The sequence below is a fragment of the Megachile rotundata genome, chromosome 9, assembly GCF_050947335.1.
Source record: "Megachile rotundata isolate GNS110a chromosome 9, iyMegRotu1, whole genome shotgun sequence".
NCBI lineage: Eukaryota > Metazoa > Arthropoda > Insecta > Hymenoptera > Megachilidae > Megachile > Megachile rotundata.
In genome coordinates this window covers 13475540-13502266 of record NC_134991.1, presented here as the reverse complement: position 1 = coordinate 13502266, position 26727 = coordinate 13475540, and the positions used below count along the sequence as shown (strand labels likewise).

General features: G+C 36.9%; 2 protein-coding genes and 1 long non-coding RNA gene across 6 annotated transcripts in view; 2 read left to right on the top strand and 1 right to left on the bottom strand.

The window, feature by feature from the left end:
• The window catches only part of dpr12 (defective proboscis extension response 12), a 145900-nt gene extending 137293 nt beyond the window's left edge, over window positions 1-8607 (bottom strand). For 2 of the 3 annotated variants that reach the window (XR_013039313.1, XM_012286537.2), the window contains exon 1: window positions 7344-8596. The gene's annotated coding sequence lies outside the window, so the exon portion shown is untranslated. Of the gene's footprint in view, window positions 1-7343 lie in introns of all 3 variants that reach the window. The other variant, XR_013039314.1, reaches the window with a different exon arrangement.
• The window catches only part of LOC143265137 (uncharacterized), a 594179-nt gene that overhangs the window by 130090 nt on the left and 437362 nt on the right, over window positions 1-26727 (top strand). The gene's annotated exons all lie outside the window — the stretch shown is intronic.
• On the top strand, window positions 25566-26670 carry mRpS11 (mitochondrial ribosomal protein S11). The gene is made up of 5 exons (XM_003703744.3): window positions 25566-25891; window positions 25962-26089; window positions 26175-26275; window positions 26367-26432; window positions 26513-26670. The coding sequence occupies exons 1-5, from the start codon at window positions 25656-25658 to the stop codon at window positions 26618-26620; spliced, it is 639 nt and encodes a 212-aa protein (XP_003703792.2). The 5' UTR covers window positions 25566-25655; the 3' UTR covers window positions 26621-26670.

The window sequence follows — 26727 nt, the reverse complement described above, 5'->3', positions numbered from 1 at the left end:
ATATATTTTTTTTCTCCGCTCTGGAAGAGCGGGAAAAAAGTGAAGCTCGCCTGGCATTTTGACGGGTCGATAAAAAAAATGAAAGAGAAGCGGCCAACAACAAGATAAATCGGATTGTTAAAAAGTACGGGAGGAAATATCCGCGGCAAGTGAAGTTTAAACGTGTTATTAGTTCGCCGTCGAATATCGCGCTGAGAAGTTGTGCAAATAACAATGAGGAGGATTTCGATGTGTCCGTACAGCACACCGCGCATGCGCGTGTCTTCTATAATTAATGATTTTTTTTTAATACCCGACCAGGGACTCTAACTTTTTCCCCGTTCTTTCTCTCCTTTTTTTTCCAACGATGTCGCACGTAATGGTCAAATAAACGAAATGGGCAGAGAGTTTTTATGTAACGAATTAAGTATCGTCGACGCGTTAATTATTATAATTGAATACCTTTGAATGCACCGACAGTAATATCATATTTATTTAAATATAAATTATTAACACTTTGACGAGCACACGTTTTTACATTATTCATTCTTTCCATTGATTTTCAGTTTCTTGTAGATACAATTAAAATTAATTGCGTAATTATTTAAAGGATAACGAGTATTCATTTCACCAAAAAAACTGTGTTAATTCTTGTTTTTAAAATTTAATTAATGCAGTACCTAAATTATCAAAAGATTCTAACACCTTTAAAAAAGATTACTACAAAATGCACGGCTCTTTCGCTAATTGAAATTCGTCTCTTTATTTCTGCCAGATCTAATTAATTATCACGAATTAATGAGGCAATTCACTTTTTCAACTAAATCTGTATAATTAGTCATTTAATTTGTTTAAACGAAAATATCATGAAAATGATCGAGGACAACATGGCGGTGCATAAAGTAACCGATTAAAGGATATTTCTATATTCGACTGTTAATGTTAATGGTAAACAGATATTATCGCGTATAAGCAGCTCATCGTTGATTCGAACGAGTGCCAATGAACTTTACTCCGAATCGTTTAATGATATTCCCAGGCCATTACAGGCAATCATTGCAAGAGTCGAGCGTGAAATTTACAAGGTTTCATTAAGGCCGGCTGAACTGGCTGAACATACAACGGCAGCCCGCTAATAATCAAATTAACCGACCCGTTTTAAATTCCCTAATACACGAGTCTCACGAAAATTGCACGCTTTCGGACGGTTTAATCGACATTCGATCGTTTATCCTCTGAGTTTGCACGGTGGACTATCATTCCTGATGGGAAGGCAACTGGGAGCTTTCTTTCAAGATTTTAGGTTACCTCGCGTTATATTGCCACGTGTTGCAAAGTTTTTCATAATCTTCTTCAGTTCTACACACTTTTGGAATTTCAGAATTCCTGTCTCTTTCAACATTTTGATTCAGAAATTGCAAAGAGAATTTGACAATTCACGACACTTGACAAATTTACTCATCTGAAAAAGTATGAACTCGCAGTTGAAAAATGTAGAAACTTTGGAAAGTTAAAAATTTGCAAATTTAAAAATGCAGATACAAAAGTTCAAATATTCCATTTGAGTTCTATTGATCGAACATGCGAGCCTTCGAAAACTTGAAATCCTGCAAATTTAAAAATCTGTTAAAAAATACAGAAAACCCAGAGAAACTAAACATTTAGAAACAGAGTAGCATTACTTCCTCTTGAATAACAAATATCATCAAACTGAACCCTATACCGAGTACACTGAACCCTAAATTTCTAACAGTACTAAACCCTAAATTTCTAATAGTACCCCATAATTGTACACAGTACATATTTAGCAGCTCATCCAAGTATCATTACACATTCAGCAGATCCGTGTCACGACTGACGAATGCCGAAATGCACAGAGATGAACAGTCGACAGGAATGCAGGGGATCGAATTTAATTTACCCCGGGTGTCTCGATGATCCCGCGAGAAAATGTTTACCCTGGCGAGCCGTCCTGGAGTGTCATAAGTTCTTAATCCCTTTCGTAGCTTCCAGCGGTAAACACCCTAGTCGACCACGCGTATACCAACCGCGCGTTATTCGCCACCCCCGGAGGGGTGTGTGCTGCCATTCGTTTCGACGTGCGAACCGTTGGGGCGAGATGGGACAATTAAGACTTCGATCCCCGTCTATCGTGCATTAATAAATATCTGATTCGCTTTCAATCCGATGGATCTACCGAGGGAAGCGTTCGCGGGAAGCTACACCACCAAGACTAATGACATCGAGGGTTGAGATCTATTGGGTGAACTGTTGATACAAGGCTACGGTGGCATCGAATGCGGTGACGTTCTTTATGTCTTCATTTATGGCTTCATTTCTTAAGGAAAATTTAATGCTAAAGACAAAGTATTCATTTTGATAGTTAAGTTTATGAACTTTGAAATAGTGAGACTAAGTTAAATTGAGTTACATTTTCTTCAAATTTGAGATGTGAAAGTTTTGTCTCAAATTTAAAAAATTTTTAATGTAGAAGTTTTCAGACTCAAGTGTGAACCACCAGGTATTATTGAATCACGAAATTCCACCAAAAAATGTAACAAAAGATTCGTCTCAACTTCTACATCCACCACAAACAAATTTCCTACAGACCCTTAAGAAAATGTTCAATCTCACTCAAAGTTTCTAGAAAATGTTTCTCAAAGTTTCTAAAAAATCTGTCTCAAAATTTCCCAAAAATTTAGCAACCCATTATCGACTTATTAGAGTCGGTTCTTGCTAGTTTTATGGGACACCGGGTATAGAAGAGGGCGCGACAGAGGAAAGACGATGGCGGCAAGCAGAGGGTGTAAAAAAAGGGGTGGAATAACAAAAAGAAGGATCGCTTGTCAACAGTACGTCGTTCGTAATTTTCCCCGACAGGCATTGACCGGGGAACGCAACTGAGGCCAACTCGTGGAAAACTGGGACACCTCGTAGAAATTAACGTAACTACGTCGAACCCCTCGGCCACGCGAGTTACCTCTATCCACCATGATCAATGGCATGTCGCATGCCGGGAAGAAAGGTTTGTCAGCTCGTAGGGTGTGAATTTACGACGGCCTTGAGCCGACCATCCTACGATCGAACGTTTCCAGTATAATTGTTTTCAAACAACGCAATTTGAATCTTTTAACCTTTACAATTTTTTATCAAACAAATACGTTCAAATCCTTTACAAGGATTGCTTTATAAGTTAGGTGACTTTCAGACAAAATTTTTAAAACTAGATTATTTTATTTAATATCTGTTGCAAGGGAGAGATTCAGGGGATGCTAATGAGTTCGTTTTCCTTCAGTTTCACTTGAATGTCATTGTCAACATTAACAACCCTCAAACTTTGCTTTTCCTAATAATTAATTTACCTTGCAGGCCACATATGAAGGTCTCAGTGAAATGTGACGTTTATGCACAGACAGACTATAATACATTATTAAGAACAAGGGTACTTAATCTTTCACTGCGTTAGGGAATGTCATTGTCAACGATAAGTCTCTTAAGAGTTGCACTTTCTGTAAATAATTAATTTACCTGAATTGCTGCGTTGGTCACATATGGTCACATATGATCATGTTAGACAGATACCTACTCATAAATCTCTCATAGGATGTGTAGTTAGAATCAAATAATGATAAATACTTCTAAAGTAGCATTTACGGAGTTCATCAAAATGGCGGATCTTAGAGTATTCATTTCCAATTATGAAAATTATTAATCTTGCATCAAAATGTATGTTAAACAAGATAGAATGTATGTGCATTAAGATAAAGAATTATTGTGTAAGCTTTCTGTATTATCTATTTATTGTTATAGTTCAGTTTAAACTTAAATATAATAGCTTACGTGTTATAACAGAGATACGAGATCAAACATCCAACGTAGAGAAATCGATGTCATAACACGCAAAAACGAAACATCAAACTTTCTCGCATTTCACCATCTTGATTTCGAGCCAGCAATTTGCCATCTGTTTTGCAGCGGTACAAGTCGTTAAAGATTCATTTTCCGTAATGCGATTAATTGCGTTAAATAGGTTAAACGTTCTATCGATCGGTCAAGACCTTCTTTTTTTCTCTATTTATTTTTTGATCTGTTTACGCTTCTTGTTGCCGCTCCGTAGCATCCTTCGACGCAAAAATAGCGCGACTTTAACTCGGTTAACGACTGGATTGAAATATTACACGAAAGATATTCTTTTTTTTTTCTTTCATCGATCCGATGGATGATTAATGAGAGTGTTTCACGAGAAAACTTTTGCCCGATACCATCGTAACGTTCGCAAGGACAAGTATCCGTGTAAGCAAAAGAACTAAAAAAAAAAAAAAATAGTGGAAAATTCGATTTTCCCGCAACAAAAGACGGAACATTGAATTAGTTGGCCGAACACAAGATTGTACTTTCTGATGCAGCCGGTTCTCTGGAGCGGTACATCAATTTTCTCGATGCCTTTGTGCCTCTAACGAAATTCTTTTTGTCCAACCTTCTGAAGGTTCAACGGGATTTGCATAAATAACGAATTGTTGAATAACCTCAGAGGCGAAAGCCAGGAGACAACGAATTCAATGGACGTCCGCTGTCTGGCAAGTTGAATCGCAAATGGATATTCGACGATTCGCGGCCATTTGCATCCCCCCGGAAAATTACGTGTAATTCGCGCGTGTGAAATGAATATGTTGCGCGGCCGTGGAAAGTTCATTAGAAGGGAAATTTGCACGTCGTTGGACCTTGTTTCATTTCGAGAGTTCTCCTCGTAAAAATTTCAAACGGCTCCGCTTCAAATTAATTGCCTGCGTTAACTTTGTCTTCAAAAATTCTACCCTCCGCTTTCACGAGCTTACCGACGCTGTAAATAACTCCTCTTTTTTAATAATTTTCGACCAAACGGAGTATGAAAATGAGAGGATTAAGAATTTCAAAGGAATACCAATATCCGATTTTGTAATTTTATAATTTATCGATACGTCGAATTCTCTGTAATTGAATCATTTTTAATGGCATTATAATTTGCTAATTGAATTTCGTGATGACAAAGAAGTATTCAATATTTCTCCCATAAATTATTAAACCAAGAATTTTTCATATTATTTCTGAATTGCAACGATAAAAAAGAAATATTCTCCCAAAAATTTATTTCAAATGTAACATAAATCTTACAACATTTTGACAAGACAGAAAATTGTAATCACAAAAAGTGACATTTTTCCAATAATTTTATTATTAAATTTCCCATTTATTTCTTTCTGGTGAAATGTACAAAATCCATAGTACATTTGCAACCGAATGTAACGAGAGTAAACAATAAACACAAAATCAATTTTATATATTCGTGCTTTTTTAATTAATTAAACGTCAAAAAACGGAGTTAACAGATGGCCCACATATGGGTCGGAACGTCGCATAAATCATACCCTTTATAAATCATCAACACCGTATATTCTTCAGTTTAAACGTACGTGTTACGATAAAAAATTGTAATTTGTAGAATTTAAAAAAAATTATGTCGAATGTGGAGTTCACGAGTTTTTTAACATTTGGTTCGAAAATCTTTGAGAAAGAAACGGTATCCTAAATCACTTTACGCCTGACCATACCGTGTCGCAGAACTAATCCAAGCCTTCCAGAACGAGTCAGTAGTTTGTCCCTGTTAAGTCTCGTGTCTCAATCGTCTCGTAACCGGTGATTTATTGCCACAATAGAGGCAAGGTCACGATTCTATGGTTTCAATCGCCGTTGGATAATTAAGTGGAAAAATAGCGGCGCCTTACAGTACAGATAAACGCATTATCATTTTACCAGCACACGAAATAAGGTTTCTTTGTTGATGGAGTTCGTTGCAGACTAGTCGACACGGTTCAACTATGATTTTGATCGCGACAAAGTAACGCGAGACGAATAAATTGGACCCCGTCGTTCCAATCTGAAGAGCTGTGAACTTATTCACGAGAAATGTACGTGTATCTAACTGTTCAATTAAATGTCGATACACGAACGTGGTTCGTCGAGTCATTAAATAATGCACTTTGTTAAAACGGGTACTAATTGCTGTACTGAATACGAAATGTGATCCGCGGGACAAGGATGTTGAGATTCATTGAGACTGCTCATGCAAATAAAGCTTAAACGTTATTTATAATTTTTTGGGAGTCGACAGAGGTAAATAATGTGGACTTCGTACTGAAGGTTGTGGATGATTCAATAAAAACACTGTCCTCGTGAACATTGGACACCCTTGAAGTGGACACTCTAGCAAAAACAGTGTTTCTATGTTTCATCTTAAATAATTCACTGATGAACAGAGATAAATAATGTGGACTTCATAGTGAAGATTGTAGATGATTCAATAAAAACACGATCCTCAGTGTGGACACCCTTCAGATGAATATCGTGTTCGAGCAAAACAGTGTTTCTATATTTCATCTTAAAAGATAAATCCACTGATGTAGAGCTAGAATGTCACTCTTGAGATGAACATTGTGGATTAAAGAAAACAGTGCTTTCATCCATATATCATCTTAAGATCATATCACTAATGAAGTAGAGCTAAATGTGGACTTCACACTTAAGACCATCGTGGTTCAATAAAAACACTGTTCTCCTTCACGTTCTATAAAAATGGATTATTCTAAATCACTGGTGAACATGATAGAACTAAATTCAAATATAAACTTCAAAATTCGAAAGAATTTGAAAGAACAACACGGTTTTCCACATTTCATCCGAAGTGATCATCCAGTCACTAAACAGAAAAAGTTAAAGACAAAGTACACTTTGGATGATCGTGTACTGAGCAAAGAACACAGTTCATCCACATTAAATTTGAGGGATTAAAGTCACTAATGAACAGAAATGAAGCTAAAGGCGAACATAAACTTCACACTTTGGATCTGCACAGTGAAACATGGAAGCTATTACCAATTCAGAATTTCACTAATTTTCAGAATAGCGATTAAAACAGTGAATTGTGTGAAGTTCAGACTTGTTCTGCAACTTCATCACCATGAATCATCCAATCAATTCATCAAAAGCAGCAACTGGTTCATTCACCGATTTGTACGAAGAGTAGGTAAATCCTTATACCTCTTACAGTTCGTGATCATCGTTAATGATTCAAACCGACTTTCCTCCACATCCGAAGCGATCGAAGTCAGCAATGAACAGAGTAGATCTAATTCTTGCATTTGATGAACGGGATGATTCATTCAGCACTGATTTCTCACACACGAATGCTGCGAGAAATACAAGTGTGTAGGAGAGTATCAGAATCCAGTGAATCGGTATAAATCCAAGTTCTGTACGAATGATCCAAAGCGAAAAGATGTAGATTCGGTTTAAGCTGGGCGAGGAAGTATCAGAGCATTAAGACTCACTTTCAGCGCGGGGATGTGGTACACGGTTAGTCCACCGTGGGACCAGCTCTCGTGTCGGGATCGGTGGTCCTGAAGGAAGGCAAGTTCGACGTAGTTCCAGGGTACGATTACACACCGTCTCGTCTAGGATGCACCACAGTTAAGCCGACGGGTCGAATCGTCGATTCAACCCTCAAAGGAGGGCTGCAATCGGGGATACATGATACCCCCGTATCTCGGACTCACGATCCACGGTGGTCTTTAATCGAAAATCCAGACTAGGTGGCAGCGGAATTCACTGGAACGAGACAGTCTCTTTTTCTCGACTCAGTCAAACACCAGAGAGGCAACTCTCTCGTTCACTGTTCACTCTCACGATACACAGCAAACTCTCACTAGCGATTTTCGCAGTCGTACGCACACAGGACTGATATATCAGTCCGCTTCTCTGTCAGATCAGCCACGGAAAGAGAGAGAGGGAGAGATTCTCTTCTCTCGCGACAAAAGTGTGTCACACGAAGGAAGAAACCACCACCAGCACCACGATCGAACGGGAGTCCCGTGTAGTCGTCCGTTATCGGGACGTCTCGCGTAAGTGTCCTCTCTTCTCCCTTCGGTCGTTCCCGTTGGGAGATCCTCGTCGACGATATGTAAATCCGACGTGTCCGTCACACTGTACACCTAGGTCTCGCGGCACGTCACCGTGTGTTTACGCGTACACGAACACGCACACGCGCGTAATCGCGGCGGGTGGTCGTGAAAAAAACGGGATAGCCTGGGCGGCCGAATCGTTAGGCTAGTACTTTCGTTTTGGAACACGCCGAAATCGCTAGAACCGATACGCACCAGCCCTAGGAGAGACCCTTAGGCCGGATCCGCGGAGTTTCCTTTTCACCTCGATTTTCGGTCCCTTGCCACCCCCCGCGCGAGTTGCACAGGCGCGAAACGCTTTCAGAATTTCCGAGGCTCGGGTACCGCGCACATCCAGAGAGAGGGGAGCGCCCTCTTCGTATCGTCGTGGAAGCGGTCGTTCCCGAGGAGGGAGTAAAAGGGACGTGGGATATCCGCGTCCGTGGCGGGACGAAAGGCGGAGGAGGGTTCTAAGCGTAGAAGGAGAAGCGGATTCTCGGCGCTGCTAGCAGGAGAACACCGGCGGCACCACCAGCCGGTTATGCACCACCAGCACTCTGATAACCAGCCTCGAGTGTAGGTGCTTTAGGACTCGCATGGACGGAGTCGTCGAGGGTGTGTTGGTGGGGTTGTTCGTGACATCGCCACCACCGTCACCGCCACCACCGTCGTCGTCGTCACTATTGTCGCTGCTGGTGCTGGTGTTGATGCTGCTGCTGCTGCTGCTGCTGCTGGTGCTGCTGCTCGGCTAAGCGGTGTGGGTGTGGTGGGGTTGAAGGGGGTGGCGCAGGCGTTTTGGTGCACCGACGCATTGATCCCTGGAATTCGTAGGGACGGTGACTAGGGCCAAGCATGTGTCCACTTTCGATGCGAGAAAGGGAGGAAAGGGGAGGGCTACTCCGCGAACGAGAGAAGCGAACCCGAGGGTTAGACAGGGAGGACGATGAGGAACGGTTGCTGGTTGGAGGGACAAGGGAAGGGTGAAGAATGGAACAATGAGGTTGGAGGAGAGGAGTAACCGTTTTACTCGTAGCCGATGTCCACACCTGCAGAACGTTCCGAGGGATGCGCTCGAGAATGATGGAATGTCGGCACCGATTGAAAATCTTTCGGGATGAATTCGAGGCGGGAAACGACCATTGGTTTTCAGGGCTTCTACAGGAGGCTAACGGTGTTTGACGTTCTAACGAGGATTTCGTGGGACGACGGATAATGATGATGGATGGAACGGGACGATGGGAGATTGAAGGAAATCGGGGAGATCTCCTTCAAGGAATTTTAAATCGCACGCGAGTTAACGTGCGTTTCTTCGGGGTTGCTCGGATTTCGTGGACCGAAAATGATTTAGGGGAGGGTCGTCGGATACTGACCACGCTAAGCTTTCTTCTCTTGGTCTTCGTGGAAATCAAATTAAAGGAAAGTGAGCTGTGGTGTAATATACATGAATCACGAGAGCAGTGATTTTAAAACTTTCCGTCTCGACCAGGGGATACGGAGTTGATATTTGATGGGTTGGGTTAAATGTTGAAATATAAAAAGCTAGTAAAAAATTTACTAAAGCGATATTTTGTATTCAACCATCGCCTTTCTTTTAAAATACGAATCACGAATCATGATCGTCGATCGTGAAAAACTACTGCCTTCCGAAGTGCGATTTTCGAATTTTTCAAGTTTTCGAAATTCGGAAACTTAGAACATTCGAATGAACTTGGAGAAGGTTTTTGAATTTGAAGAAGGATTGAACTTTCAAACTTTTTAATCTACAACTTTTAATTTATAATTTATGGCTGTTTTTGAATGTTGGAAATTGAAAATTTGGAAGCTCGAATGTTTCGATATTTTAGAAAATTTCTAAAAAATTGAAGGAATTTCTCCTTTCGTTGTATCGTATTTTTTTTTATAAGACAGTCTGATTTATGATAATTTCCCACACCGTTCTGTACCGCCACTATCCCTAAAGAATCCTATCAGCCTGAACACCGTACACTTATCGATAGGCTACTTCAAAATCACACGTAAAATCGAGAAGAGAATTTAAGTCGATTTTCATTTCTAATAAACTAACGAGCGAAACATTTTAATCGGTGGCACCGGTCGTGGACCGCGTTTCCTTTCAAGTTAATTACGAGACGAAGCCTTCTGATCGGCGATCTCCTGATTTAAAGGGTGCGCTGAATGGCCAGCGCTATAGAATTAAACAAAACTGAGGAAGTCGGTCCTTTTGATGAAACTTCCATCGATTTTATAATGTCCGTCTTGGGAGACGGGCAGATCCTTTCATTTCCTTCGGACGCTAAAAATCGTTCGTTAATTAAGAAGGGTGATTCGATGGGTCACGGCAGACCAAAGAAATCCATGTTGCAACCACGCCAGAATAGTTTTCCTTTCAGCGGACGATCGTGGTTTCGCCAATCCGGTAAAAGGCTCTCCTTCGACGTCGGTTTCTCATCGATTTTACGATTTCCAGCGATCGTCAACGCGCATCTATTGGTGTCATGGTGTGGGGTAGCGCAGACACTGCCAATGGTTTCTATAAAATATTCAAGCCTAGCCAACCTACATATATATATGTATATATGTATGTATACATGTGTATGTGTTTGTACGTGTATGTGACGTTACTGAATAAATAATAAGGACGAGGGAGATCCTCGATCGGTTCATAACTCCGTTCCGTTTCAGAGCTCTGATCAATTCGTCGACCTCTCTAACGAGAGTTTCGTACTCGAGGAGCGTAGGTATGTTCCCGGTAGCTTATATGGGATGAAAATTTCAAAGTGAAAAGAGGAGGATGGACCGAGAAAAGGAACGACAGGAGAGACGTATAGTCACAGTCAAAATGATGGGATCGCGTTTAATTTCATCGTGGAATTTACAAGCTTTTAACGATTTCTTTTTTTATGTAACGGTGTGTCTTTTAAAAGAGCATTGTTTTTACACGAGTGTTGCGTTGTTCGATTATTTCTGTACTTCACTACGTTACTTTACTGTTATATTACTTAACTATTTCACGATATGACACTTGTTTTTCTATTCTGGTACTTCATTGTTGTACTTATACTACTGCTGTACTGGCTACTGATTGCATCGAGCTGTTTGAAAATGTAGCAGTTTAGAAATTTACAAATTTTCCAGTGTGAAATCATAGGAGTTTAATAAATTCGTATTGTAGAAACTTAGAAAGTTGATCCGCAAAATTGGAAACAAATGTGTATCCTATTTTGACTGAAGAGTAGCGGATAAATGATGGCGTTCGGTCCTCGGTAACGGTAGCCCATAAAACACAAATCCTATTAATAATTCGTGCAGCCTAACAATCGTCTCGTACAAAATTCCGAACGAGCTTCGTAGAAATTAGTTTCGCTGGCAAATGAACTCAGGACCGTGCAAATGAACCTCGAGCAGAGATAAAGAGAGTACGTTCTCATTGTTTTATTAGCGACGGCAGTCGATCGATTTCGATCGATCGGTTAATCTAATATCATTGCGGCTTTAATAACTATGTGCCAATCACAAACAAGAAAAAAATGGGAATGATAAACGAGAAAAACGAAATTGAAATTCGAATATGATGCACCAGTGACGGTATTTCAATTTACTCCCGTGCGCAACAATTCTTTTGTTCGCATTTATAATGGAATGCATTGATCGACGTTGGTACAAAAAGCGTGTGTACGTGGCCGGTCCTTGAAAATTGAAATGCACGCGAAAATTGCAAAATTTATTTGAGCGTAGTTAAATAGGTTTCTCAACGATGTAAAATAACTGCGGGGAAAAAACGAGTAATCCCATTTTTACGACTGGTAGTTGCGGACGTACGAAGATATACGAGTGTCACGTAGACTTTAAGGAACGCGTGCAGAAGGTGGAGATTCTTGATATTTGCCTTCGATTTCGGGAGATAGTTTTTGAATTCATTCATTTTTGCAGTCCTGCATTTTTGAATTCTTGAATTCTTGAATTTTTGAAATCTTCAATTTTGCAAATTTTCAATTTTTCTAGTTTCCAAGTTTTCAATCTTTGAAGGTTCCAATTTTTCAAGTTTCCAATTATTCAAGTTTCCAATTATTCAAGTTCCCAATTTTTCAAGCTTCTAATTTTTCAAGTCTCCAATCTTTCAAGTTTCCAATTTTTGAAGTTTTCAATTTTTTAAGTTTTCAATTTTTCAAGTTTCCAATCTTTCATGTTTCTAATCTTTCAAGTTTTCAATCTTTCAAGTTTTCAATTTTTCTAGTTTCCAATTTTTCAAGTTTCCAATCTCTCAAGTTTCCAATTATTCAAGTTCCCAATTTTTCAAGTTTTCAATTTTTCTAGTTTCCAATTTTTCAAGTTTTCAATCTCTCAAGTTTTCAATTTTTCAAGTTCCCAATTTTTCAAGTTTTCAATTTTTCTAGTTTCCAATTTTTCAAGTTTTCAATCTCTCAAGTTTTCAATTTTTCAAGTTCCCAATTTTTCAAGTTTTCAATTTTTCATGTTTCCAATCTTTCAAGTTTTCAATCTTTCAAGATTCCAATCTTTCAAATTTTCAATTTTTAAGTTTTTCAATTCTTCAGTTCTTCAATTCTTCAATTCTTTCATTCTTCAATTCTTCAATTTTTCAATTACTCAATTATCCAATTCTTCAATTCTTCAATTCTTCAATCCTTCAATTCTTCAATCCTTCAATTATTCAATTCTTCAATTATTCAATTCTTCAATTCTCCAATTCTTCAATTCTCCATTTCCTAAAGTCCCTAATATCTAGCTTCACATTTGTCTCTGTTCACATTCTGTAATTCCTAAATTTTCCACTATTTCTGCATTCATGAATTCTTAATTCTCCAAATTCTGACTCACATAATTTCCCCATCCCATCTTTTGAAAATCAGAAACCATTTACTAAAACGTACACTTGACAAGTCAATTCCTAAAATTCCTTTTTAAATATACCAACAGATACTAAGATTAATAGAAATAAATATTAACATTCATAACCTTCCCTTATTCGGTACTAGCATACTTGACACGCGTTTAAAGATATTAATAATAAAATCTCGGTACATGCACAGTAAATGTGAAGAAACGATGTGCTTTTCTCTTCCAGCGTCGCCATTTTCCCTATAAAAATTTACCGCGCTTCATGCCGTACAGTAGAAAACGTTTATACGGATCCACGATTCATAGCCATCGTTTCACGCGACAAACGAGCAACACGCTTGATACGACGCGACGTTTAACGAACCCGTCGCTCGTGAAACGGTATTTTTGAAAGTTTAAACGTCTTTCAAGTTCGACACATTCGAGTTATTCAACGGGAAAAGCTGAATGAACAGCGTACAGCTGTTTCGTCTTCGCGTTCGTTAACACGCCAGGTATACGAATATCCTGCTGGCAGCACGGCAAAGAGGCGAGATTTTAAGATAGATTCGAGACTCGAATCAGGTCAGGGTACGTCCGCCATGCTGGAAGAGTACAGTCGAGTGCAACGCTGACTTCATTTAAATAAATGAATATATGCAAATTTTGCCATTTTTTTATTTCGAGAATTTTTTTGTTTATGGATGGTTCTTGTTTTTCAGTTCAGTTTTTACTTTTTGCAAGGTTGAATTCTTTTGAAATTCTTTCTTTTAAAGATAGAAATTCTAGCTTTCTGCAATTTCCAAAATTCCATCCGCAAATTCCCCAAATTCTTCAAATTCTTCAAGTTCTTCAAATTCTTCAAATTCTTCAAATTCCCCAAATTCCTCAAATTCCTCAAATTCTCCAAATTCTTCAAATTCTTCCAATTCTTCAAATTCTTCAAGTTCTTCAAATTCTTCAAATTCCCCAAATTCCTCAAATTCCTCAAATTCTCCAAATTCCCCAAATTCTCCAAATTCCCTAAATTCTCAAATTCCCCAAATTTCCCAAATTCCCTAAATCCAAAATTCCCTAAATCCCAAATTCCCCAAATCCCAAATTCCCCAAATCCCAGATTCCCCAAATTCCACTGACTCCAAATCCCAAATTCCCCAAATCCAAAATTCCCCAAATCCCAAATTCCCCAAGTCCCAAATTCCACAAATCCCAGATTCCCGAAATCCCAGATTCCCCAAATCCTAAATTCCCCAATTCCAAATTCTCCCAATTCCAAATTCCCCAAATCCCAAGTTCCCCAAATCCCAATTTTCCCAAGTCCCAAATTCCCCAAATCCCAATTTCCCCAAGTCCCAAATTCCCCAAATCCCAAATTCCCCAAATCCCAAATTCCCCAAATCCCAAATTCCCCAAATCCCAAATTCCCCGAATCCCAAATACCCCGAATACCAAATTCCCCGAATCCCAAATTCCCCGAATCCCAAATTCCCCGAATCCCAAATTCCCCGAATCCCAAATTCCCTAAATCCCAAATTCCCCAAATCCCAAGTTCCCCAAATCCCAAATTCTCCAAATCCCAAATTCTCCAAATCCCAAATTCCTCAAATCCCTAAGTCCCCAAATCCTAAATTCCCCAAATTTCCCAAATTTCCCAAATTCCCAAATTCTAAATTCCCCAAATTTCCCAAATTCCCAAATTTCCAAATTCCCAAATTCCCCAAATTCCCCAAATTCCCCAAATTTCCCAAATATCTTAAATTCCCATAAAAAATCCCTAGTTTCATAGTTTCCCTTACCAAAAGTTCCCAAATCTTCAAGCTTCAATCTCTACCCTTTCCTAAACTTAAATTGTAAAAATTAAAAATTAACAATTACTCAAAAACCATTGATCGTCAAAGGGTTGTTTTACATTGCCCGTCATATTTTCCCTAGGTAGTTTCAGATTTGCCCCCGACTGTACTAGTAAATCGACAAAAACGCGTCTACGTGAACGTGTCTGTAATGGATGGTCGCGGATGCGCTCGCTTGCTTTTAATTGCAAATGATTTCAAAACGAATGGTCAAGTTGGATTACGAACGAGAAACTACTGAATGTTCGAGTTATCGAAGTAAAACGGGCAAGAAATTGGAGAAACGATATTAGATAACGTTTTAATACTTTGAGTGAGGGTTCTTTCGAACTAACTTAGTATTAGGTTGTTGCACTCGTAATGAAGTGCATGATGTCTACTTTTTCGAAGGCTATAACTTTCATCGAAAGCTACTCATGGTTTAAAAATGTTGAAATTTCAGAATTAAAAATTATCAAGTTTAAAATTTTTTATGTGTAAATATGAAGGTGAGTTCAGAGGTTAGGAAAATACGTGGCTATAGAATACAATTTAAAGGTTAAGAAGATACAAGGTCTAAAATTTTAAGCGATGAAGACTTAACATTTCAAAACATTAAGTGATCAAAATTTTAATTTAAAAATTTTATATAATTTTCAGAATTTCAATGTCTGACGACAATCTCACGTTCCTTTAATTATAAAGTTCAAATTTCTTCAATGTTAAAATTCCAAATTTCTTTGATTCAATAGTTAGACATTTCGTTCCATGCAAGAAATTTGAAAATTTAAAAATTTGTTCAATACCAAAATTTCGAGGTATCAATATTTCATGCTGCCTCAAATCGAAAATTTCAAATTATTTGTTGACCCGACATTCAAACAATTTCGATCAACAAATCCAATTAACAAGCACATTCGCAACTACCCAATTAACAATACCCAACAACAAATACCTTCAGTACCTAAAATCAGAGTAAAATTAAGGGAAAATTTCTCTATCGTTTACCCGCAGGTAAAATGAAATGAAAAATATTTGAAGGGTGATCTCATCACCAGGGCTCCGATCGATCGCTCTCAGACTTTCAGCATGCATTAACATCGAATGGTCTAGCCAAAAGTGGAGAGTAGAAAGCGAAAAGGAGAAGAAAAGATAGGAGTAAAGTGTTCTAACCGCGATGTTTACAAATGCATTTTCGATTTTGTCCCCCGCGAGTGGTGCGCGAGCATCGAGCCCGGGTGCGCTACCCACTCCAGCCTCTCCCTGTAATTATGTAATGGTCTTACGACGAACTTCATAATAACTGACGCAAATGAGAGGGTCTCATAATTAATTCTCGCATACTTATGAATAGAATAAGAGAAGTGGCGAGCGAGACAGTGCAATAGTAGAGGACACGAGACGCCAGGGACAGAAAGGGATGAGGAGGAACAGGAGGAAGAGGAGACATGTTACCCTATGCTGAGCTTGCGTAACCTAGTATCTGCAAATCCCATGTTGAAAGCCTCCCACAAAGCAGTGAATCAACCCCGTTAATTTGTTAAGTGTAAAGTGAATCAAATCCGTTCGCAATAGTCGTGTATCGTAGACGTGACCGTAAGCATCGACCAGCACTCGAGTTAGCCACAAAGACCGTCTATAAATTATTTGACAATTCCCACCGTCCGGAGAACGATTCGCATTGATGCTGCGCGCTATACGTTTCCCAAATCCTGCCATTATTCAATTCACGTGAAAAATTATTTTAAATACTGAAATCTGTATTTTATGTTAGAAAAAATACCGAATATTTTTTTAGACAGTTTTACGCCGAGGTAGATATTGTAGCGGCTTTAGGGTGGATTTTGGGATTATTAAAATTTGAAGTACTCTGGGGGTATTAAATATACCACGTGCAGTTTGGCGGTGGAAAATGTCTTATTACGTGACTGTGACGTCATACAGGTTACTCATGTGTGTTACAAGGGATGGTTAATAGAATTTCTTATGTTGTCTTATTTTTTAGATAATTAAATTTGAACAGCTTGTTTACTGCTTATTTGTTGTTTGATTGTTTTGTAGATTTGAAATGTGGGACTTTAAATCTTAAGTTTCGAAATCTTTGAACCTCAGAATCTCGTTACTTCAAAATCTGAAAATGCAAAAATTCATAAATCCAAAAATGCAAAAATCTAAAAGTCCAAAGATCCCCAAAACCCAAAACCCAAAACCCAAAACCCAAAACCCAAAACCCAAAACCCAAAACCCAAAACCCAAAACCCAAAACCCAAAACCCAAAACCCAAAACCCAAAACCCAAAACCCAAAACCCAAAACCCAAAACCCAAAACCCAAAACCCAAAACCCAAAACCCAAAACCCAAAACCCAAAACCCAAAACCCAAAACCCAAAACCCAAAAATCCCAAAATCGCAAAACCCAAAACCCAAAAATCCCCAAATCCCAAAATCCCAAAACCCAAAAATCCCAAAATCGCAAAACCCAAAAATCCCCAAATCCCCAAATCTCAAAATCCCAAAACCCAAAACCCAAAAATCCCCAAATCCCAAAACCCAAAACCCAAAAATCCCCAAATCCCCAAATCCCAAAATCCCAAAACCCAAAACCCAAAAATCCCAAAACCCAAAAATCCCAAAACCCAAAAATCCCAAAATCTCAAAACCCAAAAATCCCCAAATCCCAAAAATTCAAAACCCAAAAATCCCCAAATCCCAAAATCTCAAAACCCAAAAATTGCAAAAATTGCAATACTGAAAATCCCCGCAAAAAAGACTAAAAAATTCCAACTTGAAAAGCGAAAATATCAGCAATGAAAGTGAATATAAATGTGAAAATATTCAATATCTAATCGTATAAATTTAAAAGCTCATAACTTTGATTTTCTTTGCAGCCGATATATCGGCAATATCTACATTTGCTCTATCAATTACGATGCCCGTGTTTTCAACCTTCGAATGCGTTTTCAATTTACTTCTATTAATTAAACCTTCATATAGTTGATTAGGTAGGTATTTCCGAAGGCTCTGTTTAATTAACTACAGTTTGGTTATTGGCTGGAAATCGTCGAATTTCCAATTAAGAAGGATTTATTCGAAAGTAATTATGAATATTCACGATGCACGTGTCAAAAAGTGCTCGCCTTTAAAACTAGAACTACGTTAAATGTCTACTTTCAAATTTAAAACTGGATCAAAAAATAAATCACTAAATCATCAACTGACATAAACATTCCTTATCTAAAACTATGACAAAATCAATGAAATGAAAATAAATGAAATTTTACAAAATAAATACATTTACCATAATAAATAAAATTTTGCAAATAAATAATTTTGATAAGATTAATAAAAATTAGAGATTTGACAGATTTGAGCTGTTAGTGCTGGAACGTTTCTAGGGTTAAATTCAGACAATCTCTTCTTACGAGCACAATTTCCACGTGCATTCTTTCACGAGTTCCTCTAATTTTCCCTCTAGGTTACATACATGAATACCTATTCTCCCGGTTTTCTTTCCGCAAGCTCTTATCTTGTTTCCCCTATCTTTTTATCGCGTCTGAAGCGTCTTTCACTCCGATTACCACAATACCTTAAAGAAAACCCTTCACACATCGTACGATATCAACAGCGACGTGGATCAATAACCCCTTTATCGAAGGATTCATCATGAAAACAAGATACTTCCTTCTTCCATCATTCATTGTGAATGATCGATTTTATAATGATAAAAAGAACATTGATAAACAATGAACAAGACAGGCTACAGAAGTTTCCGTTTCCATAGGGAAAACATTCTAACCGAAATGGATGAGGTCTCTCACGTTATGGGGAGTTTTAGGAAGTTTTAGGAAGTTTAGGAACTTTTTGGGGATTAAAAATTTGGAGACGATAAAATTTTATGACTTTGAGATTTTAATATTTAATTATTTATGGTACATCACTGAAATTACCTAGATTACTAAAATTATACTGCGTACACTGAGTGTAATAGATTCTTAAAATTACACTGAAGGTGATAAAAAATCCCTAGATCACTAAAGCTAGTAATCTTATAATAATAGTGACAGTGCTCTTATAATTATAGTGACTTATAATAATTTTCTAAAGATTACTAAAATTACCTGAATTGCAAAAATTACATTGAAGGTCATTACCAAAATTCCCTAGATCACTAAAGCTACTGTGTAATAATTTCCTACAGATTAATAAAATTACCTGAATAGCAAAAATTACATTGAAGGTCATTACCAAAATTCCCTAGATCACTAAACCTGCTATGTAATAGCTTCCTAAAGATTACTAAAATTGCACTCCCTACACTGGGTATAACAAATTACTAAAATTACCTGCATTGCAAAAATTACATTGAAGGTCATTACTAAAATTCCCCAGATCGCTAAAGCGACTGTACAATAGCTTCCTAAAGATTACTAAAATCCCACGAATTAGAAAAACTACCCAGCCATCTAAAATTACACCCTCCGGTGATAAATTACCAGACCTAAACTACTAGAATTACACACCACGATTGTTGAAACTACAAAACCTCCTAAAATTACAGTAACAAATGAGCAATACCTCGAAATCGCGGTATTGCATTACAAAATCCGAATTCGCTCAAAATTCCAATAATTGCACACTTTATTTTATCTCGTATCAGCAACGAGTTTATATTCCGAATTATAATACAAATAAACCGTGAATATCTGTTGCGTAAATCATAGTATTATCAATTTTGGAATGTATCGTTCGATTGTCAAGAGGGGTGGGGTCGTTTAACGGCCGCCATCGAACTGATTATTTCCGACACGGCGAAACATGCAACGTAAGGAAAAAAACGGTACACAACGCAACACGACGATGTAATATCCCGAGGGCGCACATCGACCCCCATTTGTAACCGGGAATTTGATATAGGTGGATGATAAAACGTGATGCGGAACCAGTTAATTTTCAGACCTTTATGGGGGTAACTACCCTTCGAGTCCGCTACGGATCGTTCATTTACCTGTCAACGACTGACATTCCCAGATTTGTCGATCAACAAGGAATTTAACCCTTGCGTTGCATCGATGGGGCTATTTCTGTCGACTGTCTGGCGGAATTAATTACGGGAAGAATATTGCGCGATGGAGGAATCGGAGAGGTGTGGCTTTGGATGTTTTATGGGGTGTGGGAGGTTCATGGGTGGACGATGGGAGGGGTGGATCGTGGAAATATGGAGGGAATTTGCAAGTTTGGGAATTTGGGGATTTGGAAATTTGGAGATTTAGGAATTTGGAGATTTGGAGATTTGGGAATTTGGGAATTTGGGAAATTTGGAATTTGGGGATTTAGGGATTTGGGAGGTTAGGAATTTGGGGGGTTAGGAATTTGGGGGCTTAGGAATTTGGGAATTTAGGAATTTGGGAATTTAGGAATTTGGGGGCTTAGGAATTTGGGAATTTAGGAATTTGGGAATTTAGGAATTTACGGGTTTATTAATTTGGAGATTTAGGAATTTGGGAAAGTAGAAATTTGGGGGTTTAGGAATTTGGAACATTAGAAATTCGGGAGTTTAGAAATTTGGGGATTTAGAAATTTGGAGGCTTAGGAATTTGGGGAAGTTGGAAATTTGTAAATTTGTAAATTTAGAAACTTGGAAATTTAGGAACTTTGAAATTTACCAGAAGTGTTGAAATTCATAAATTGACAAATTCAAATATAAAAAATTTAATACTTCAGTTACATTATTATAAATAAAAGTGAACCTCTACTAATAAACATTAAATAACAATATCAGTGAAAATGACTGAACCCTTATAAAATCATAATAAATTATTATGCTCTTACACATATAAGAAGCAGCTTTACCGGAAACATATGGAATCGACACTCAGCGATGGTAAGAATATTGAGAACTAATTGTAAAATGCTATTACAGACGCGTATTTATTTTAAACTACTAGTAAATCGAAAACCGATATTGTTCCATTGTTTTCTTCATCGTAGAAATGTTACCATCAGCTACAATTAATTTACTAGCAGAGAATTCGTTGCTCGAGCAATTAATTTTTAACAAAAGATGAAAGCAATCGATTATGATTTATGGTATATTCAAGCCGTTGCGAATAAAAAAACTCTCACAAAACAGTATTATATGTTTTCAATTTGAATTATACTTTCAGTTTTAATGCACTTTGTCATAGCCTACGGTGCTTCAACTTTTTATTGCTTCATTTTATCCTTTGATATAAACATTTTCGAATTAACAGATTATCGAATTTTTTGCTTTTTAGTGTTTTTATACTTTTTCCTGTTTGTTGAGTTTCTTTCATTTTTAAGTTTGTTGATGTGGAAATTCTCAATTTTTCAAGGTTTCAAGTTTTCAGGTTTTCAAGGTTTCAAGTTTTCTAGTTTTTAGGTTTTTAGGTTTTCAAGTTTTCAAGTTTTTAAGTTTTCAAGTTTTCAAGTTTTTAGGTTTTTAGGTTTTCAAGTTTTCAAGTTTTTAAGTTCTCAGGTTTTTAGGTTTTCAAGTTTTCAAGTTTTTAAGTTCTCAGGTTTTTAAGTTTTCAGGTTTTCAAGTTTTTAAGTTTCCAAGTTTTCAAGTTTTCAAGTTTTCAAGTTTTCAAGTTTTCAAGTTTTCAAGTTTTTAAGTTTTCAGGTTTTTAAGTTTTCAGGTTTTCAAGTTTTTAAGTTTTCAGGTTTTCAATTTTTCAATTCTTCAATTCTTCAATTCTTCAATTCTTCAATTCTTCAATTCTTCAATTCTTCAATTCTTCAATTCTTCAATTTTTCCCTTCTTCAATTCTTCAATTCTTCAATTCTTCAATTCTTCAATTCTCTAATTCTCTAATTTTCCCATTCTTCAATTCTTCAATTCTTCAATTCTCCAATTCTCCCATTCTCCAATTCTCCAATTCTTTAATTTTTCAATTTCTCCAAAACTCTAACATCCACATATCCAGTTCTCAATCTTCCACACCCTCACACGCTTAAATCCACATATCCATTTCCAAGCCCTAAAGAAAAGTATCACGATCCAAATATTATAGCAGCCTGATCCACTCGTGTTTTCGATCGCGAACAGCTTGTATCGTCGGATTTGTCGTCCAGATTAGGTCAGAATTTAATCATCCGTCACGACGATAGAGAAAGCTCGAGCAGGTCGGAAGTGGTGTATGAAAAATTCATCGGTTGACACGAGTATCAACGTTGAAGGACTTGTTCCCCGGCAACTTCGCCGATATCGCGAGGGGTGGCATCATTGAACAAGAGATAATTTTTCGACGAAAACTCGGCATCACGTAAAGCCGTGTTAAATAAACAAACTTTCGTTTGATCTACTTTCAACCGGGATACTTCTGGTAACGGTTCAAGTACACATGTACGGATCGCCGTAATTTCGACGTCCATATAAGTTTGCTGAAAGGGATGGACGCGGGGAAGAAAACAGAGAATTGAAGAAGAAAAACAAGATGTTTCTATAACTTTCCGAGTACGTGATGTATCGCGTCTCTGACTTTTTAACGCTTGTGCGAGGGTTACGCGGCCATGTTGTTGTGGACTTAACTATGATTTATTTGTTGGATGTGATAGAAGTTACTAATCATTGCAGTATTGAAATAGAGAAAGAAATTTTATGTTAAGTTGGTATCAATATTTGTATAATGATATTTTATTCTGTGTATGTTATTAATATGAATGATATGTTTGTATAGATGTATGACTCTATATGTACGTATGTATTTCACTATTTTATAATTGATAAATTCTGATATTCTTTAATTCTTAGATCCTCAAACTACCAAACTCATAAATTCTTTAATATCCAAATTATATAGTGTTACAGTAATTATAATCATATTAAAATATTCGAAAATTAAGAAATAATAAAACGGATGATCTTCAAAGTCTCGAATAATTGGATTATTTACGCTATCCTGAGATTTTCAATTGCATCCTTTATCGTTAGTCATGATTACCGTCTTGAATTCACTTAATCATAACCTTTAATCGTTAATCATATTACATTTTGCCCAACTCTGGGCGAGACCTCCATTTGCAATATTAACTCTTAGCTGACGTAGTGCAGTCTGGGGATTTGTTTACCCTCTCACAGCTAATTTATGATTTGCATCGAGCCTATTAATGCATTATTGACGTAACAACAATATCGCTGAAAGTTTTCTTGCGTTACTTTTCTTATAACCATTTTGTCAATACCTTATTTGTATTACCTGCGATGTGGAGTTCTTTTGTACCGTTTCGTAGGATTTTCTGGGATTTCATAATTTATTTTATTGGCTCGTAATTGGTGAGTTCTGATATTCTTAAATTGTTGTGTTCTCAAACTTCCAAATTTCTGAATTCTGTGAACACCAAATTATTATATTCTTAAATCTCCGAATTCTTAAATCACCAAATTCCAACCCCTCCGGATATCTAAATCCCTAAAATTCTAAACCCCCAAATTTCTATTCTTCTAAATTCCTAAATTTCCACACTCCTAAGTTCTCAAATTTCCAAATCTTCAAATTCCAAAATTTCCAAATACCAAAATCTCCAAATTCCAAAATCCCCAAATTCCAAGATCTCTAAATTCCAAATTCCCGAAATTCTAAAATTCCCAAATTCCAAAATCCCCAAATTCCAAAATCCCCAAATTCCAAAATCCCCAAATTCCAATATCCCCAAATACCAAAATCTCCAAATTCCAAAATCCCCAAATTCCAAGTTATCCAAATTCCAAATTCTCCAAATTCCAAAATCCCGAAATTCCAAAATCTTCAGATTCCAAAATCCCCAAATTCCAAAATCCCCAAATACCAAAATCTCCAAATTCCAAAATCCCCAAATTCCAAATTCCCGAAATTCTAAAATTCCCAAATTCCAAATTCCCCAAATTCCAAAATCCCCAAATTCTAAAATTCCAAAATTCCAAAATCCCCAAATTCTAAAATTCCCAAATTCCAAAATCCCCAAATTCTAAAATTCCCAAATTCCAAAATCCCCAAATTCCAAAATCTCCAAATTCCAAAATCCCCAAATTCCAAATTCCCCAAATTCCAAAATCCCCAAATTCCAAAATCCCCAAATTCCAAAATCCCCAAATTCCAAAATCCCCAAATACCAAAATCCCCAAATTCCAAAATCCTCAAATTCCAAATTCCCCAAATTCCAAAAACTCCAAATTCCAAATTCCCAAAATCCTGAAATTTCCCAATCCCAAATTCCCTAAAATCCCTAGATTCCCTAAATTCCTCAAATTCCCAAATTCCCTCAGCCCCCCCAAATTCCCCAAATTCCCCAAATCTGACTTCCCAAATTCCCAAACCCAAAATATTCCCCCAACAGAATCAATACATAGCACCGAATATAATTCCCCATAACCGTAACAAAAGCGAAAAGCAAAGAACGTTCCAACAAAGTAACAATACATCGTCGCATGAATTTTGAGTGGCCCTTAATTAAAAAATCTTTGAAATCATTGCAATCTCCATTATTCCATAACGAATTCAATTTGTCGGTCATCGATAGGTCTTATAATATTCGTGTTCGTAACAGAAGTCGAATAAAACCGTTCATTGTCCAAAGGTGAAATTTGATTTTGATTACTTACGCGCACAAACGTATGTTGGTTCTGCTATTCGTATTATTGTTAAACGCACAATTCATTTTAGCCCATGAAAATTTAATGATACTTAATATGTAATTTAGGATCGTTGAAATCCGGCATAATATTTCGAATTCTCGCTTTAGCATGTTAATAAAATAGTATCGCGCGGGGGCAGAAATTGGGGCCGGGGGTTGCATTAACGTATTCAGTATCGAAATGTACAGAATGCTGGAGCGCCACAATAAGTTCGACGTGTGGGATGTCTGATGATAGACGAGTTCATATTCAATTCGAGATATGAACGGTGAGGGGTTTATAATGGAATTTTGTTATGATCATACACGTGAATATTGTATGGTGATTTTCATTTTCGCTGAACGCAATTATTTATTAAAATGATGCTTTTTAATGGCCGCGTTTTATCGCCTTTCATGGCGGTTATTCGAGGCATCACGAAACAATTTTTCTACGCATTTTTCACGTGTTATTCATTCTCTCGCGTAATTACGCCGCTCTATCGAATGACATAAATTTCCGCCCCTTAAAGATTATGATTTTAATTACCGCACTGAGGATATTTATGCATTTATAGCATGACACTGATTATAAATAGTGGGCACATTTTATAGATGTGTTTTGTGATTTAAAGTGGACAAATAGGGGATAAATATGGGTTCTTAAAAAATAGACGATGAATGATAACGCGAACTGTGAAAAAACGGAGGCATTTTTATTTATTTTGTGCATTATGAAGTATGAAATATTAGGTGATACGGAATTTATGAATCTGTATTTATATAGCATTTTTTTTCTTCTATTTTGCATGTAAAATAATTAAAGTATTCTGTAAATTTATAAAATAGTGTATATATAAAATATTACTAGTGGCGCCATCTCTTCAACAAACAGGGTGAACTACACGGTTTTGAAACAGCCCCTTAATTAGTTCCCTCGAGCTGCCGCTAGATGACGCCACGTATATCGTTTTCAGACTAGTTTCAAAAGTGTGTATTTCACCCTTTTTGCCGGAGAGATGCCGCCACCTGTTCCATTTCGATAAACATTCAATTAATCCTAATTTTATTGATTAATATTAATATTGTAGAGTCTTAAATCTCCATGTAACACCATCATACATAATATTTTAATTTACAACCTTCCTATACCTCGTCTACGATTATCTTTTGTGGTAATATCATGAGTCGATAACACAGACATTTTTCCAATATTTTCCAGATACGAATTAAATCATTATTTATACACTTGTCCTTATTTGATATAATACAATAAATTTATATTAAATTAAATTTGCTATCTGTATTTCATCTGACTTTCTGTACGAGTTTAACAAAGTGCACTGTAGAGTGCACTGTATCCTGTGTTGATACAGTGTTCAGCTAACCTTTGTTTCTTTATAATTAAGTGTACGAAATTAATTATAAAATGATAAAATCCATTTTGCAATCAGCGATACGTCCTTTCGCGAGGTCAATGATTTTGCCTGTGGAAAAACTTGCTGTATTACCTGTAAATAACTTAGTTGATGCTAGAAGAATTCATTTAACCTCAAATGTGGAAAAGGATTTAAAAGTGGGTAGAGAAAAATTTAGAATCAAGCAAGCGAAAAGTAGTACTGTTGCTGGTGAGGATAGTTCTGAAATGCCTCTTGTTCCTGGAACGTAAGTACTTTAAGGATTGGTTGATTGCTTGATAATCAATGTTTACACTAACGTTTCAAAAACCTTTTAGAATCAAATTATTTCCTGACGCTACTACGGCAACCACACTGTTTAATAATGTACCCTATAATAGGCTGCACATTGTTAATATAAAAGTAACTATGAATAATACAATAATGACTGTTACCGATTACAGAGGTAAGTTTTAATATATGTATTCTTCAAAAACCGTTGTAATTACGATAGTATATATAATGAAAAACCACTATAATTTACATTACAGGAGTAGTGATGATTTTGCATTCTGCTGGTTGTGAAGGTTTTAAAAATTCAAGGAGGGGTACTAATGTTGCAGCACAGCAAACTGCTTATATAGTTGGACAGGTCTGAAAATTTCTTGTAACAATATTAATTTATTAATTTAGATATATATTAATATCTTTGAACTTTTGCTTTGTCTTTTACAATTTCGTAGCGTGCTCTTGATGAAGGAATTAAAACGGTTAGGGTAAGAATTCAGGGTCTGGGAGCTGGTAGAGCGGTAAATATCGAACATGAGCAACTAAATGTGTTCTTATATAATATATTTATCATAAATAATTGTTACTATTATTTATTCAGGGTGCTTTAAAAGGTATTCAGCTGTCAGGATTAAAAGTTGCTTCTCTCACAGATGATACTAGGGTGTCATGGAATCCACCAAGACCGAGAAAACAAAGAAGGATATAATTCATTAAATGTAACATGAAATGTTGAATAAATTAATTTATATTGATGAACATATTTTGTACATGATTATATACATTTGTAATAGAATATTTTACGTATCACTCTCT

Bases quoted from the DNA above. Each gene is read 5' to 3' on its own strand.
- mRpS11 (XM_003703744.3), top strand. From the start codon at position 25,656: ATGATAAAATCCATTTTGCAATCAGCGATACGTCCTTTCGCGAGGTCA. The intron at 25,892-25,961 runs GTAAGTACTTTA...AAAACCTTTTAG, and splicing joins ATGCCTCTTGTTCCTGGAAC to AATCAAATTATTTCCTGACG. The intron at 26,090-26,174 runs GTAAGTTTTAAT...TTTACATTACAG, and splicing joins GACTGTTACCGATTACAGAG to GAGTAGTGATGATTTTGCAT.